The 18,576-nt window shown below is 34.4% G+C and overlaps 2 protein-coding genes across 2 annotated transcripts; both read left to right on the forward strand.

Moving 5' to 3' along the window:
• The first annotated feature begins 505 nt into the window (after positions 1-505).
• LOC123907491 (probable LRR receptor-like serine/threonine-protein kinase At3g47570) lies at positions 506-5,308 on the forward strand. Its single transcript, XM_045957792.1, has 3 exons — positions 506-4,352; positions 4,470-4,838; positions 4,985-5,308. The coding sequence occupies exons 1-3, from the start codon at positions 1,649-1,651 to the stop codon at positions 5,002-5,004; spliced, it is 3,093 nt and encodes a 1,030-aa protein (XP_045813748.1). The 5' UTR covers positions 506-1,648; the 3' UTR covers positions 5,005-5,308.
• A 7,051-nt stretch (positions 5,309-12,359) lies between these two features.
• Positions 12,360-15,986, forward strand: LOC123907493 (putative receptor-like protein kinase At3g47110). The gene is made up of 3 exons (XM_045957794.1): positions 12,360-15,092; positions 15,177-15,586; positions 15,687-15,986. Exons 1-3 carry the CDS (start codon positions 12,413-12,415, stop codon positions 15,774-15,776), a joined length of 3,180 nt encoding a protein of 1,059 aa, XP_045813750.1. The 5' UTR covers positions 12,360-12,412; the 3' UTR covers positions 15,777-15,986.
• Positions 15,987-18,576: the final 2,590 nt, after the last annotated feature.

The raw sequence follows: 18,576 nt of genomic DNA on the forward strand, positions 1-18,576 counted from the left end.
GGATCATCAAAACCAGAATTGAGGGTGTTAGAATAGAAAACTTAAGTTGTTTAAGTTAGAATTGAAAGCTTGGAATAAAGATTGTTTTGGTAATGTTCATGACCAAGTCTCTCAAGCTATTGATAATTTAGACAAGATCCAAGAGGAGATTAACATAAGAGGTGGCTCGGATGAGCTCTTAGATATGGAAAAGAATGCCAAAATTAATTTAGAAATGGCTTTGAACATTGAAGAGACTTTTTGGAGGGAGAAAGCTAGAACCAAGTGGCATTGTGAAGGAGATAGAAACACTGCTTATTTCCATCTAATTGCCAAAATTAGAGTTGATGACAATATTTTAACTAACCCTAATGATATTGCCTCTCATGTTGTTCAACATTTTACTTCTTTATTTTCTACTAACAATTCTGTGCAGGATAATAATATCATTGAAGAAACCATCCGTCGTTTGATTTCTTATCAAGTCAATGCCATGCTTATCTTAACTCCTAATGCTGTGTTTGCTCTGAATAAGCATGGAGCTCCTTGCCCAGATGGTTATAGTGCCTTCTTTTTCCAAACCTATTGGGATATTAATTGTTAGTAAAGATGTGGTTGAAGCTGTTATCCAATTTTTCATATCTAGCTGGATCATTCCAAACATGAATGCAAACAAAGTGGTGCTGATTCCTAAGAAGGAGAATTCAGATTCCATTGGTCACTACAGACTCATTGCTTTGGCTAATTTTAAATATAAAATTATTTCGAAGATTTTAGCTGACAGACTGGCCCAAATTCTCCCATCTATCATCTCTAAGGAACAAACGGGTTTCGTCAAAGGTAGACAGATTAAAGATTGTATTTGTCTAACTTCAGAGATTATTAATATGCTTCACAAGAAATCTTATGGTGGTAATCTTGCCATTAAGATTGATATAGCCAAAGCTTTTGATACCATTGACTGGAATTTCTTACTTAATGTTTTAAAAGCTTTTGGTTTTCACAGTACTTTTTGTAATTGGATTAAGGTTATCCTTGAGTCTGCAAAGCTTTCTATCTCAATTAATGGTAAACAAGAGGGTTACTTCTCATGTAGTAGGGGGGTTAGGCAGGGTGACCCTTTATCACCTTTACTTTTTTGTCTTGCTGAAGAGGTCTTCAGTAGAGGCATTACTAATTTAGTCAATTCTGGTCACCTTAAGCTCATTCAAGGTATCAGATCTATAGATATTCCCTCTCACTGCCTATATGCAGATGATATTATGCTTTTTTGTGAGATTGTAATGTGGCTCATTATCGGTCGGTTGGTCGACATAGTAGCGTAGTTTTGGCCTTAATTATCTTCCAGTTTTCTACCCCAAAAGAAACGATTGCTATACTGAAAAGGCCAGGTAGTATTTGTTTTTATCATCATAACATAAGGAACGTATTGTGCAGTGCAGGGCATGAGTAATGACTTTTTGCCTTTTAGCTCCCATGTATATGCTTCTCTGTATCAATTGACTTGACTTTTCAATATAATCTCTTTTTTTTTTTTTGGTGTGTGAATTTAATAAAAATTTAATTTTGCATTCTTCAGAACTAGCTCTTGCCACCACTATTTAAATGGATGCATATATCCTCTTTATTCTCACAAAACTATCCAACACAAACATAACTAAATTTCATAATGAAGTCTTTTTCTTTGTTGTCACCTACACTTTTATACCTTCATCTTCTTTTGCTGTTTACCTTCAATTTAATGTGGTTTGACACTAATAACAAAACTGTGGCAGTGGCTGCAATATTAGGAAACCAAACAGATCATTTTGCATTGCTCAAATTCAAACAATCAATATCCAGTGATCCATATAAAACTCTTGAATCTTGGAATTCTTCCATCCACTTCTGTAAGTGGCGTGGAATCACATGCAACCCCATGCATCAAAGAGTTATAGGATTGAACCTCAAAGGACATCAGTTACATGGATCTCTATCTCCACATGTTGGTAATCTCACTTTACTGAAAAATCTCAATCTTGGAAACAACAGCTTCCATGGAGAAATCCCAAAGGAGTTAGGTAAGTTGCTACAATTGCAACAACTTTATCTCACCAATAACTCTTTTGTAGGTGAAATTCCTACAAACTTGACAAATTGCTCCAATCTCGAAGACTTAATCTTGGATGGGAACAAACTGGTTGGCAAAATACCAATTGAAATTGGCTCTTTGAAAAAGCTTCAAGTAATGTCTGTTTATAAAAACAAATTAACTGGTGGAATCCCTTCATCCATAGGGAATCTTTCATTTGTAATGCTGTTAGATTTTATTCGTAACAACTTAGAAGGAGATATTCCACAAGCTATTTGTCGCCTCAAAAACTTGACAGTTTTAGGTCTGGGTGAGAACAATTTGTCTGGAACCCCTCCAACATGTCTTTACAACATCACATCACTTACTATATTTTACATGCCAATAAATAACTTTCATGGCCCTCTTCCACCCAACATGTTTCACACTCTCCCAAATATCAAACAGTTTGGTATTGCAGGAAATCAATTTTCAGGTCCAATCCCCACTTCTATAAATGCATCTTCTTCCATTAGTTATCTTGAAATGGCTGACAATAATTTTGTTGGACAAGTTCCAAGTCTAGGAAAGCTAAAAGATTTATACCTTCTGAATTTGGAACTCAACAATTTAGGTAACAATTCCGCTGAGGATTTAGAGTTTTTAAAACCTTTGACAAACTGTAGTAAATTGTATTTAGCTTCTTTTGATCAAAATAACTTCGGAGGCGTTCTGCCAAATTCTATAGGCAATTTAACCAATGAGCTTAAAATGCTATATCTTGGGGGTAATATGATATCAGGAAAAATTCCTGCTGAATTAGGTCGTCTAGTTGGCTTATTGTCATTGTCCTTGGAATCTAACCACTTTGAAGGAGTTATTCCAACTACTTTTGGAAAGTTTCAAAACTTGCAAATGTTAAGTTTCAGCGGAAACAAGTTGTCAGGAGATATACCACACTTTGTAGGTAATCTCAGCCAATTGTATCATTTGGATTTAGATCATAATAAGTTTGAGGGAAATATTCCTCCAAGCATAGGAAAGTGTCAACAGTTACAAATCCTAGATCTTTCACATAATAAGCTTAGAGGAACCATACCTTTAGAGGTTTTTAATCTTATTTCTTTAACAAACCTCTTGGACTTGTCACATAACTCTTTGAGTGGTAACTTACCAAAAGAAGTGGGTATGCTAAAAAATATAGATTGGCTAGATGTTTCTGAAAATCATTTGTCTGGGAATATTCCTGAAACTATTGGTGAATGCATAAGCTTAGAGCACCTCAGCTTACAAGGAAACTCCATCAATGGAACAATACCATCCTCTTTCGCTTCTCTAAAAGGTCTTAGATATTTAGATCTTTCAAGAAATCGATTGTCTGGATCAATTCCTGATGTTATGCAAAATATCTCTGTTTTAGAATATTTGAATGTATCTTTTAACATGTTGGATGGTGAGGTACCAACCAATGGTGTCTTTGGAAATGCAACCCAAGTAGAAATGATTGGAAACAATAATCTTTGTGGTGGTATCTCACAGCTGCATCTACCACCATGCCCTATCAAGGGCAGAAAACACACAAAACACCATAAATTCAGGTTGATAGCAGTGATAGTTAGTGTGGTTTCTTTTCTTCTCATACTTTCATTTATTATAACTATGTACTGGATGAAGAAAAGAAATCAAAAGCGATCTTTTGATTCACCAACAATTGATCAACTAGCTAAGGTTTCATACCAAGAATTGCATCAAGGAACCAATGGGTTCTCTCCTACAAACTTCATCGGATCAGGAAGTTTTGGTTCTGTGTACAAAGCAAATCTTGTGTCGGAAGATCATATTGTTGCTGTAAAGGTCCTGAACCTCGAAAAAAAGGGAGCTCACAAGAGTTTCATTGTTGAATGTAATGCACTCAAAAATATTAGACACCGAAATTTAGTTAAGATTTTAACTTGTTGTTCTAGTACAGATTACAAAGGTCAAGAATTCAAAGCTCTGGTTTTCGATTACATGAAAAATGGAAATTTAGAACAATGGTTGCATCCTGAGATTTTAAATGAAGAGCATCCAAGAACATTGAGCCTTGGTCAAAGATTAAACATAATTATTGATGTTGCTGATGCATTACATTATCTTCACCAAGAATGTGAGCAATTGGTCCTTCATTGCGATCTAAAGCCAAACAACGTCCTTCTTGATGATGACATGGTTGCTCATGTGAGTGATTTTGGAATAGCAAGACTTGTCTTAGCCATTGGCGGCAGCTCTCGGAAGGATACTAGCACAATTGGAATAAAAGGGACAGTTGGTTATGCTCCTCCAGGTATGTTCTAAATTCTTGAATCATACAATTTTCAATTAATTCTAATATGTTTTGGAGTAGTATTACTTAATAATTTACTAGTGACATAGTATTAAAAGCTCGTGCTACATGTTTTAGAGTACGGAATGCGTTTTGAAGTTTCCACATGTGGTGACATGTATAGCTTTGGAATTCTGGTGTTGGAAATGCTTACCGGTAGAAGACCTACTGATGAAGTTTTTGAAGATGGTCAAAATCTGCATAATTTTGTTGCAATTTCATTTCCTGATAACCTTATGAAGATTTTAGATCCACATATTGTATCAAGAGATGTAGAAGTAGCAATACAAGATGGAAATCGTGAAAATCTTATTCCAACTATTGAAGAGTGCTTAGTTTCACTTTTTAGGATTGGAATTATTTGTTCGATGGAATCACCGAAAGAAAGAATGAATATTGCAGATGTCACAGGAGAGCTTAGCAAAATCAAAAAGGCCTTTTTCACCGGTGAGATAAACTGATATTTTCATATGCTTTTATAAATCATAACAAACTCATGAATTATATGTTGTTATAGTTTGATTTTAATAATCTTATTGTGCATTTCAAATTCCTAAACAGCTAAATGTGCTTCTTCTTGATTGAAATTTCAGGTGTTCACGCTCATAATTAGAAATTAAAGCTGAACTAAATTTCTACGATGATTCGTGGAAAGAGAAGTGTATTCCGCTTGATGCATTGTTGTTTAGAAACTAAATGGTTCAGCTGGAAGCGTGTGTGCTTTGCTTAGTTTACTAATTTGTTACTCTGTGAATTCGGTTATGTCATTTGATTCTGTATCATCGTGTTTAATGTAGATTTGCTAGCTGCAACCTACTAGTTGCTATAAATAAGTAATGTTGTATTGCTTTCTAATTCAATGAAACGAGAATTGATACTTCTCCCATATTTATCTTCATTTTCATTTCTTTGTCATGCATTTTCATGATCTAAAGAATTGCCACTATTATAACTGTGAGTGCAAAAATGTTTCATGTATTTTCAGTAAAAAAAATTAAAAAATTCAACATCATCATTACAAAGTTGCACGGTAGACACACAATAGGCCAGTTGAATGTGTAGTATTTTATGTTCAATTTTTCTCTGGATAACGAGATACTGGTGCAATTCCTAACATTTTGATCTTGATGAATATGTAGTATTTTATGTTCAATTTTTTTGCATTGTTTCAGTCTTTTTTACTGCAGTCAAAGGCTTTGCTAGCTATGTACTTAGAAAAACTTGATCTAACAGTGTCCGGTCCTGTGTGTGCATACAAAGAGAACATCTTTATCAGGTTCTGATTTATTAGATCTGTTCCACTCCGAATTCCTAATGACAGTGCCCATTTTTCAGGGCATCACTGAGTTTGATGTTCAATGTTTTCCAAACTGTTGTTTATTTCAATCAACCTCCCAATAAAAACTTCTGATTTTGGAGCATTGCTAGTTTTTATTGTTATTACAGTTGCATCAGAGTATAACCTTCTATAGGTGAAATTAGAGAAAAAAAATACCAATGCTCCATAGGTTTTCCGACAAAGACTAGTCATCGTTAACCCAATATAACATGTTTGCCTCTGTTGTCAATAGGGGCAAAGTTACAGCCGCAATAGCGGCTGGCTTCTGCCCCGCACGCGTTGGTGTGTCCCAGATGAGCCTAGTGGCCATAGCGGCGGCCAGCATCGCAGTACGGAAAGTTCTGCGTTTTGTGGTTAGAGAGGCCTCTACAGCCATGGTTGGCCAAAAGAATTCTAGTGCCCTTAATTTTAGACCCGTTGCCAGGTTTATTTGGGAATTTCAATGCAAAAACCCCCTAAATCCTCACTTTTTCTACTGTACAACTGCGAATGATTCACTCCCCTCTCTTCTCTGCATTGTTTGTGGCTTCTCTTTTCTGTTTCTTTGTTTTTTTTATAATTTTTTTCATTTTCTTCTGTTTCTGTGACTGTGCTCTGCCTCTAATCATTAAATGTTTCCTCTGCCTCAGTTACAGTTACTTCTTTTTTTAAGGGAAAATTCCTTCAACTATTGGGAAGTTTCAAAAGATCCGAGTGTTAAATTTGGGTGGAAATAAGTTGTTGGGAGCAAAGCAATACCATCCTCCATAGGAAACCTCAGTCAATTGTATCATTTGGATTTAAGGAAAAACATGTTTGTAGGAAAAACACCTTCAAATATAGGGAACTGCCAAAACTTACAAGAATTTGAAATCATTCCTCATTGATTCCTTCACAACGTCTAAATAAGAAAATCATAGTAACGGTCATAATAAGGTTTACTAGAAAGTTTAAGCTTAAGCTTAAGTACTAGAATAAGTTTTTTGCATTATGGATATGTAGTCATATGATGAAACCCGAAAAATTATTTGACAATCCTATAAATAATATTTGAACATTGAAAAATATGAACCAAATTACTTTTAAAAGAAATAAATAAAGACTATAGCAGCTTTTCATATTTGTATAAGATGGGAAAGGGTAACTCATAAAGAAGGTTTAGTCAAAATAATAGGTACTTACATTTGTTACTGGAACATCTAAGAGTGCATGCACCTAGCTAGACAAAGACCTCCATTGGGATCAATGTGATTTCTCTGTCGAAACATTTGAAATTATTTAGTTGTTTTGAATTGCCTTGCTTGCTTCTTCTGTGAAAGATGAGAACCTGCTTAGCCAATCTAAAAAAATAATATCTGATATTGAAATGTAATTTAAAGAGAGTAAGCATGGTTCGGTTTTTATGAAGTCCATTGATGTTCCTCACAAATGAAAAGAGAGCGATAACACTAAGGAGAGAACATCGTTCTGGATGGAGCAAAGGACAGAACGACTAAAGGAGATCAACGCGGCAAGGGAGATGGGGAGAACCGCGAAAGGGATATTTTAGTCTTAATAAAAAAATGTAACCATACAAGCGGAGTCGGCTCAAGGGTATGTATTTTCTTTATTACGTCAAAGACAGTTTTGCATTATTTTATTCTTCCGACAAATACTGTTATGCATCGTAAAACGAATAACATCAAATTAAAATTTAATAATTTTGTCCCGTAAGTGTAACTCAAATAGTAGCTACAAGGAACATTATTGGAGTGGTCGGGGTTCGAACCCCGAATTCCACCAAATGTGTTGGGGTGGCCTTCCGCCAATATAGAGGATGGAATTGCAAAATTTTATTAAGTCCGGTGAAAATTTAAAATTGTCTGTTTTGTTTAATTAAGATTGGGAAACATCTTGGATAGCTAGAAATTATTGGAGGAAGGATCAAAATTATTGCAAAATTTAGTTTTCTTGATATTGTTATTTGCTCAACTCTTTGTGCGAGTGAGGATAAACACGGTGAAAAGACTCTTGTTGATTTGTGGGATAGTCAACAATACTTAAAATAGTTTGAGATACTACATTAAGACACTCATCCACGCTAAGTTGGATTGAAGATCTATTTCATATGTCAAAGTGGATATTCAGAGTTTTTTTTTTTTTTCACCACCAGTATACGGTCCACAGAACCGTCTAATCTGGTTCGGGTGTCACTTCTGGCATCAAGTGGTTCAAGTCCCTTCCCGATCGCAGTTGCGGGGGATCGAATGGTAGTCCTCCCTATCAAATTCATCGTCAATCACCACTAGACCAACTAACTATTGGTTTATTCAGAGCATTTTATGTGTGCCTTGCAAATTGCATTTTTTCGGTGTTTTGGGAAATTTCTGCTTGGCCGGTATACCTTATCAAGATTTGAACTCTAGTCCTCAAACTATAACTCTTAAATCAAATAATTCAACAAGCTGAGCTACCCATCCCACCCCTATTTGGTTTGAAACCATAAACTCACATTAACTAATTTATGCACATGTATAAGCATAAATATTATTTTGTGTGCCTTAGTGTTTTGGGAAATTTGTGCCTGGCTGGTATTCTAGGCCGCGAGAAAGCTAAAACGGTAGGAAAAACGGATTTTTCTATCAGAAATTTAATCTTGTTGGTGAATCTGGCAGCTTAGTGGAAATTCAATAGAACGAGCGCGCACAAATGTAGTTATAAAATTGGTTTTTTAATAAATGCTTAGAGAATCTTAGGAACCAAAGCGAAGATCCTTAAGCAAGGTCTAAGGATTGGTGCCTTCTGAGAGAGATATTAATTAAGATTGGGAAACATCTTGGATAGCTCTAAATTATTGGAGGAAGAATCAAAATTTTCTCTAATAATTAGTTGTTGATTGAGTGAAATATATCAAGTGTGGAGTTGAGTCAAAATTTTCTCTAATAATTAGTTGTTGATTGGGGATTCCTCTTGAGATATTCTCTTGTATGAGATATTGTGAGAAAAAGGTAGAAAATAGGATTTCTTCTTGTAGAACTCTTTAAGATGTTTTCTTGTAATTCTTTTGTGTCTTTTGTAACGACTCATCGATAGTGAATGAAAGAACTGCTCTCTCTCTTAGACGTAGGCCAATTTGGATCGAAATGGATAACAATCTTGGTGTGTTATATTCCACTACTCTCTTTAGCTTTTTTTTTTTGGTTTGATTGTGTGGTTTTTCTTTATACATAGTTGCTAGATTATTGATATTGTTATTTGCTCTATTCTTTGTGCAAGTGAGGACAAACACCGTGAAAAGACTCGTGTTGGTTTGTGGAATAGTCAACAATACTTAAAATAGTTTGAGATGTTGCATTAAGACACTCACACACGGTAGTTTGAATTGAAGATTGATTTCATGTGTCAAAGTGGATATTCATTCTCAGAATTTTGTATGTATTAGGGTTTGCCAGTTGTGTTAAGTTTGAGTTTCCTTCACCCCAAAATTTATGTTAAGTGTTTGCAATTTTCTCCACAAATTGAGTAATGTAATTGTGAGATTGTAATGTTGGCTCATTATCGGTTGGTCCACATAGCGTAGTTTTGGCCTTAATTATCTTAAGCCGGTTTTCTAGAATTTTTCTCTCTTCATCTTTCGTGTTTCTTTTCCACTTTCTGGTTTCCCATTTTTGCCCTTGAATAAATATTTTGAAATGTGTTTTTCGAATTTGTTTTGCCTTTAAAAAAACTTCGGAATGTGTTTTCCGAATTTAAACTAGAAAAACTGTGGAAAACTTCGGAAAACGCGTTCCGAAGTTTTGATCACTACAAGAAAACCTTGATTTACAGACAAAATTTAAAATCACTTATTGGCGGAATTAATCCCTCAATAAGTTATTGGCGGAAAAATCCGCCACTAAGTAACAAAATCTGCCAATAGCTTTATCAAGAAAATAAATCGAAAAACAAAACACATAGTGGCGGAAGAATCTGACAATAAATTTAGTGGCAAAAATGGCAAACACTTATTGACGGAAATACTCCGCCAGTAATCAAATTTCAATGGTCGACTTATTTTGTGGCGGATATTTCCGCCTGTAAATAAAAGGAATCTGACAGCACTACACAGTTCATAAATCTCACTCATATCCATTCACTTTCATTCGTAAAGTCTCCTCTATGATGCACCACCTCTTCACTCTCATCCACCCACCCAACTTATACTGCCTCCTCTATTTCACATTTTTCTCTCCACTTTCCTTCTATTTCTTCTCCTTGTCAAATACTCACTTCTAGTTTTTGTTTATTTTTCTTTCTATTTCTATATTAAGACTTGGTAAAGCTTAGTGAAAATGAAAAATGGAGTTCATTCATGTTCAAACAAGATGCAAGTTACAACCTTTTTAAGGTAACTTCACCAAACGTGTTTTCTTCCATTCCACAACCAACACTATTAACTCTCTCTCTCTCTCTCTCTCTCTCTCTCTCTCTCTCTCCACCATGACCAAGAAACACACTCACCGACTCAAACTTTAGCAAAGGAACCAATTCTGGAAAACAAAAGAAACAAGTCAAACGAGATTATCATAGCAACCGCGGCGACGGTGGTGGAGGTGGCGTTTCAAGGAAGACAAACAGGTCACACGGAGGAGGAAAAACAAAGGCTCCGGCGACTGGACAAGCTTACTCCGGGAAGAAATACTCCACAAGCTTATATTTAATTTCTTTTAATTAAATAATATCATTTTAAATTAATAAACAAAAAAACAAAATCATTAATCATATTTGATATTTTTAGTTTTGATATAATAATGGGTTAGTGTGGTATTCTAATGTAAATAAATAATAGAAAGAAAAAAGAAGGTGAAAACGAGAAATAGAGGGATGATTTAATTATTTTTGTATTAAATTTAAATTCTTTTATTTAATTAATATCATTATAAAAACAAAAAAAAAATAACTTTTTTTTTTGTATAATAGAAGTATTTATTGGCGGAAATTTTCACCACTAAATCTACTTTTCTGACAACAGTTACTGGCAGAAATTTCAGCCACTAAGTTTGAAGAATCTTCCTGCACACTTTCAGACAAATTTATTGGCGGATTTTTCCGCCACAAAATTTACTGGCATATGATTTAGTGGCAGACCTATCCCGCCACTAAATTGTCACTTAGTGAGGGAAAAGTGCACTTAGTGAGGGATATATTCCGCCAATATATCAAGATTTTCTTGTAGTGGATATAAGGGTAAAAATGAAATAACGGTGGATGGAAAAGAAATACGGGGGTGGGAAGAGAAAAATTCAGTTTTCTACCCCAAAAGAAACGATTGCTATACTGAAAAGGTAGTTTTTGTTTTTATCATCATAAGGAACGTATTGTGCAGGGCATGAGTAATGATATGATAATGAATGTTCAAAGATAAAACTTAAATCGAGAAAAAAATTGTATCATATCTTCAATGAAAGGGAACACGATCGTGATCTAGTTGGTCCTTAAAAAATACTCCTACAAAAGAAATTTGAAGAAGGAAGTGAAATAACTTGGATCACTTAAGTCTCTTTCATGGTTGATATTAAAAAATTGTGGCACGGAAAATACCAAAGAATATTTTGAGTGACAATGTTGCACACAAATTCATCAAACGATTAGTTACGTGGAATTATCTGTGTCTTTGGGCTAGTTTTTTGTTTTTTATAAACAATGATAGTTGTTAGTATTACAATGTTATGTTAGTTTTTTCTCTTTTATCAGGATTTGAACCTAGGACCTCGTGCTCTTTAACCCTTAGCTCAACTATCTTGTTGAGCTACCCATCCCACCCCTTTTGGGGTTGATTAGGGATGACAATTCGACTCGTATTCGATGGGTATTCATAAATATATTTACAATGAATATAGTAAAAATTTGTATGTTAGGCAAGGACATGTATATAGATAATTTATCCACAAAAATGAGCAAGTATGAGTGCGGGTATGAATATACACCCCGCCCCATATAATATATTTATATTATTATATAATAATATATGTATATTGTGTAAAAAAAAATATACGTATATCAATTTAAAAAAAATAACACTATTCAACTATTACACATTTTTAATTATTTTTTAATTGCAAATTGTAAGCATATTAATTGTTATGTTAGTTTTTTTTACACTTTGCCAAGACTTAAATCCTAAACCTCAAACTCTTTTAATCCTTATCTCTTTTAATAAAAATGTTTATTTATAACATAATGTAAACAAAATGTGAATATGTCAACACATATATGAACTTTAGCATGAGATCAGTAATAATTTTGTTTATAATTTTCTTTAGTCAACATTTAATTTTTTTTATTTTTTAAATTTTATTAAAATGGTGATATTTTATAATTGATCGATTTATTTTTAACAAAGATACAAGTAAAGTGTATGTGTAGTTAGATACTCATAGAGTATGGACACGGTTATAAAGACCGTTACTCACGCATATATATAGGATGGATATGAATATTTTTTTTCAAACCACAGGTATGTAGATAAGTAGTATAGTACCCTACCCATACCCTACTCATTGTCTTGACTGGGTCAATGCCATGCCTTCGTTCCACTATGCAGTATGCACCACACAGTCACACAATAGTTTTCAGTAGAATATTTATCACTCTTACATATATAGCCATAAAGCCATAAGAAAGGCACAATGCATGTAATAAGAAAACCGATAATCAAATATACTTCTTGTTCCAAGATAAAGAAATGAAGTCCTTTTTTTTCTCGTTATCTATATTTTTGGATGCAAACCATCATATGCATATTTTCCTTGCTTTAATCATAATCTGGTTTGGCTCAAATAAAACTATGGCCTTAGCATTGGGAAATCAAACCGATCATTTGGCATTGCTCAAATTCAAAGAATCAATATCCAATGATCCAAATGGAGCCTTAGATTCTTGGAATTCTTCCATCCACTTTTGCAACTGGCATGGAATCACATGCAGCCTCAAACACCAAAGAGTGACAGAGATGAACATATCGGGACATGACTTGCATGGATCCTTATCACCTTATGTTGGCAATCTCTCTTTTCTGAGAAGTCTCAATCTCGGAAACAACTACTTCTTTGAAAAAATTCCCCATGAATTAGACCGATTGTTTCGATTGCAACAACTCTCTCTCCCCAATAACTCCTTCATAGGAGAAATTCCTACAAACTTAACAAATTTGCATAATCTCAAAGGCTTAGACTTAGGTGGAAATCATCTGATTGGTAAAATACCAATTGAAATTGGCTTTCTTTGGAAGCTTCAGACATTAAAGATTGTGGAAAACAATTTAACCGGAGAAGTCCCACCATTCCTAGGTAACCTTTCATCCTTGACAACTTTTTATGTAGGTTTTAACAACTTAGAGGGAGTTATTCCACAAGAAGTATGTCGCCTCAAACACTTGACTAAATTATCAGTGGTTGACAACAACTTGTCTGGTACACTTTCTTCTTGTGTTTATAATATGTCATTTCTTACTATAATCTCAGCTTCATTGAATAACTTTAATGGCTCTCTTTGCTCCAACTTGTTTCACACCCTCCCTAGCCTCCAACGTTTTGCAATTAGCACAAATCAAATTTCAGGTTTAATACCCACTTCAGTTGCAAATGCATCTACCTTGACACATTTTGATATCAGTCAAAATCATTTTTTTGGGCAAGTTCCAAGTCTAGGTAAGCTACAAAATCTGTATTGGCTAGATTTGTACCTCAACAATCTAGGTGACAATTCAACTAAGGATTTGGAGTTCTTAAAACCACTCACAAATTTTAGTAAGTTGTCTACACTTGGTATATCCTTTAATAATTTTGGAGGTAGTTTGCCAAGTTACATAGGTAACTTAACCACCCAACTTAGTCGACTGTATCTTGGGGGTAATCAAATATTTGGGAAAATTCCTTTCGAAATAGGAAATTTAATTAATTTAATTCTCTTGACCATGGAAAGTAGCCATTTTGAAGGGAAAATTCCTTCTACTATTGGAAAGTTTCAAAAGATACAAGTGTTAGATTTGCGTGGAAACAAGTTGTCAGGAGAAATTCCAGCTTCAATAGGTAACCTTAGTCAGATGTATCATTTGGGTTTAGGCAAAAATATGTTAGAAGGAAATATTCCTTCAAATATAGGGAAGTGTAAAAGCTTACAAATGTTATACCTTTCAGAAAACAACCTTACAGGAGTGATACCCTCAGAGGTTTTCAGTCTTTCATCTTTAACAGTAGGACTATTCTTATCGCAAAACTTGTTATGTGGCAAACTACCCGATGAAGTCGGTCATTTACAGAATATTGAGCAGATTGATGTCTCTGAAAATCATCTAACTGGTGAAATTCCTGGAACCTTGGGTGAATGCATAAGCTTAGAATACATTCTTCTGATGGGGAACTCATTCAATGGAAGCATACCATCCTCTTTTGCATCTCTCAAAGGTCTTCGATACTTGGACCTTTCAAGAAATCGATTGTCTGGATCAATTCCAAAATTTCTGCAAAATTTTTCTTTCTTAGAATACTTCAATGTGTCTTTCAACATGTTGGAAGGAGAGGTACCAAGTGAAGGTGTCTTTCAAAATTCAAGTGCATTAGGAGTGACTCGTAACAAAAATCTTTGTGGAGGAATTTTGGAGTTGAATCTACCACCATGCCATAGTAAACACAATAACTTCAAGGAGATAGTTGTGATAGTTAGTGGGGTTTCTTTTCTTGTCATTATTATATTTATTATAACTATCTATTGGATGAGGAGACTAGACAAAACACAAAATTTTGATTCACAAATAAATGACCAAATGGTTCCGATTTCATACAAACACCTGCACAATGCAACCAATGGATTTTCAACAAATAACTTGATAGGATTAGGAAATTTTGGTTCTGTCTACAAAGGAAAGCTCGAGTCGATTGATGGATTTGTGGCCATAAAAGTCCTAAACCTTAATAAAATGGGAGCCCACAAGAGTTTCATTGCTGAATGTACTGCACTAAAAAATATTAGACACCGAAATCTGGTTAAAGTTTTGACATGTTGTTCCAGCATAGATTACAACGGCAATGAGTTTAAAGCTCTCGTATTTGAGTACATGAGTAATGGAAACTTAGAAAGTTGGTTGCATCCCACAACAGAAATTCCGGATCAACAAAAATCATTGACTTTTGAGCAAAGGTTAAATATTATTATTGATGTTGCATCAGCATTTTGTTATCTTCACTACGAAGGTGGGCAACCAGTGATTCATTGTGATTTAAAGCCTGCAAATGTTCTTCTTAATGATTCGATGGTAGCTCAAGTGAGTGATTTTGGCTTAGCAAGGTTGCTCCCAAGTGTTGGAGTCTCTCTCATGCAAAGTAGCACAAATGGAATAAAGGGAACAATTGGCTATGCACCCCTAGGTACGACTTGACTTTTTTTTTTTTAGATGTTGTAAACTTATTTTTTCTATTAATATTTTGATTATAACAACATGCACATTTCAGAGTATGGAATGGGTTTTGAGGCATCAATTGAAGGCGACATGTATAGCTTTGGAATTATGGTATTAGAAATGTTAACCGGAAGGAGACCAACAGATGAAATGTTCAACGATGATCATAATCTCCATAGTTATGTGAAGCATTCAATTCCAAATCACCTTTTCCAGATTGTGGACGAGTCTATCCTCCCCATTGAATTGTTAGGAAATACTGACAATTGGAACCTTGGTGGCATACATCCTAATTTAGAGAAATGTTTACTTGCAATTTTTAGTATTGCACTTTCTTGTTCAGCCGAATCACCAAAAGAAAGAATGAATATGGTTGATGTTATAAGGGAGCTCAATATCATTAAAAGTTTCTTTCCTACTAAAGGAGAATCGCATTACAATCACAAATCACACGATACAGAGGTATCATCATACTATTACAATCAATTTTTCTTTCCTTGTTTTTCTTGCTTTCTTTTATTTTAAACTTGTTTTAAGTTTATTTATTTTTTGTTTACTTAAGCTTGATCCTGAGAGAAGAAGTTTCCTATACAGAGGACGAGAATACGACACAACAAAGCTTCTAGAGCTCAAGGGTTTAGCTGAGGAGTGATTTGTTGGTTGCTCACACGCTAGTTATGATTTATGTTTGTTATCTGATGTATTAATACCTCAGATTATGTGACATCATGTTGTGTTATACTTTCTACATGGTTTTTTGGAAGTTTTTAATTTACTCTTATTTTCGCATATCTGGTTTGGATCCAATGTGACACTTTAATATTTCTTTATGACATAGAGATTATGATTTTTATTTATTGAATTGAATGTATGCATTTCTTTATAACTTTGATCACATGTGGGGTGATTGGTTGTCACATCCAGCATCTTGATTTTTTATGTACCATAGAAGATGTTTGTATCTTTAACAGATAGAAGCAAATTGTTCAAACAAAATCGTTCATATCTTGCGAATTCGAAAATGTTTAGAGAAAGAAAAGTAAAAAAGTATACCTTTTAATGAAAACATTGTATTGTCTCATCCTATATGGACCTAACAACATGGCTTAACATATTTTAAAGTACGACTAGTGGTAATTGAGAATGCAGGGCATGAAATCAATGTAGAGAAGACCAATACAAGAATTTGAAATCATTCCTCATCGATCCCTTAACAACGTCTAAATAAGAAAATCATAGTAACGGTCATAATAAGGTTTACTAGAAAGTTTAAGCCTAAGAATTAGAATAAGTTTTTTGCATTATGGATATGTACTCATATGATGAAACCTAAAAAACTATTTGACAATTCTATAAATAATATTTGAGCATTGAAAAATATGAACCAGATTACTTTTAAAAGAAATAAATACTGTTCATTCTGCTTAAGACAGCAACACATAGCAGCTTCTCGTATTTGTATAAGACAGGAATGTAATTTATTTTATGTTTAATTCCCAATTATGCATACTGTTCATTCTGCAAATCTACATACCTGTTGATTCCCAATTCTGCATTATGTAACTCTGCAGCACATTCTGCAAACTGCTTTCAGTTTGCAATTCTGTTGTAGTGCTGTCCATTATGCATACTACAACTCAGTCGCAGCTTTTAAACTTCCTCACAATAGAAATTCCTAAGAAAATAAACAGAAGCTGTGGATTAAAAAAAGTATAAACATTTACAAAGAAAACATATCTCATCTGAAAGTTTGTAAGTTATACATGGAGTCAAAATTTGGCAAATGTGTTATCAGTTATCACAACTCACAATAATTAAATTAAAAAAGCTAAGGCTCCTACTGCAATTATAAATAACAGGAACAAACTACACATATATTTTCACTAATGTTTCAGCATATAGATATTCGCATTTGGATATGTGATGTAGTTTATGTCCAAATGCAATTGGAATATTGTATAACAGTATATTAACACATGATGATAGGATCTTAAATGGTATGAAGCAAAATTCATTTGTATGTCTTTCTATGTATTGTATAAGGATATATGCTTTACAGGCATGCAAACAAAGATAACAACATTATTATACTGCCAGTGGTAAACAAGTATTCAATGAAAATTCCTTAAAGAATCTCACCAATACCATACATAGTTAACAGCCCTGTATATTGATTGGAATAAACCGACTAAGGAAGCTAGAGGAGATTAGAAGAACACCACCCCAAGGGATACATGTTGGAGCTACTCTGGCAGATAATACTTTATAATTTGAGACAAAAAATGAATTTTGTGAGATGATCATGAACTTAACAGCTTCATTTCACCAATTTTACTTGGAGCTACTCTGTCAATTGTACTTTCAAATGACTAGCAAACCAATGTTTTCACGAATCAGACAACCATTTAAAAGAGCACCCGATATAGCAATATTTGGTTGTCTCGATTAACCTTTCTGCTTCTCCGAAATGACCTGCCTGACTCAGAAGATCAACCATGCAACTACAACTACAATGTTCTTTCCAACATGATTACATGAAAATAAAATTCCAATGCCAAAGCACAGTGATGGGCACAAACACTGAACACTCTCATTCCGATTATAAGCATCAATCATACAGTTGAGAGCAATGATGTTTCTCTTGGGCATTTTGTCGAACAATTCACTTGCAATATTGAAGCTACCACATTTTGCATACATTTCAATAATGGAAGTTGCAAGAATGACATTACCATTAGTAAGCTTTGCACGTATCGATCCATATATACGTAAATGAGTTTAGGTACATAAACTGAATTCACGCTTATTTTCTGCAACCCAAACCAAAACGCAAGAATACAATTCAAAATCAGAATGAAGAGAGGGATAACAGGAAGCAGAGAACAGCGTTCTGGTTGGAGCAGTGGAGAGAACGACTAAAGGAGATGTAGGCGGCAAAGGAGAACCGCGAAAGGGATATTTTCGTAACTTAATTGGTATAAAGTTGAATTTTGATGCAAGGATAGTTGGTTCTATTATTGGTTATGCATTTGTTACTAGTGGTAATTCTAATGATGTGATTAAGTTGTCGGAACTTCGGGTTGGTAGTTGTTATTGACATTGGTTTTAGTTGAACTAGTGAAAGGAAGTTTACTAGGTGGTGGAACTAAACCGGGAAGTGTTGGAGACTAACAATCACTTGAAGTGCGTTTCGGAGTAGTTGAAAAGTTTTTTCGTTACAAGGTGGAAGACATAGTGGATATACTGATTTTGAGGCTTTGGTGGAGAAACTCGGTTTGAGGTGGAGGTACATCAAAGTGGAATGGCTATGGAAATCTTGTGTGGAAGCAATGGTGATTAGACTTGGTAACTTGTAGGACTGCTGGAGGTAGTTGGATGCAAGGAGAGTTTGATATTGCGGCTCGTGAAACCACCTAAAATACCAAGGTTGGTTGGAGGCAAGAAAATCTTCA

The sequence above is a fragment of the Trifolium pratense genome, linkage group LG2 (genome assembly GCF_020283565.1).
Source record: "Trifolium pratense cultivar HEN17-A07 linkage group LG2, ARS_RC_1.1, whole genome shotgun sequence".
Lineage (NCBI taxonomy): Eukaryota > Viridiplantae > Streptophyta > Magnoliopsida > Fabales > Fabaceae > Trifolium > Trifolium pratense.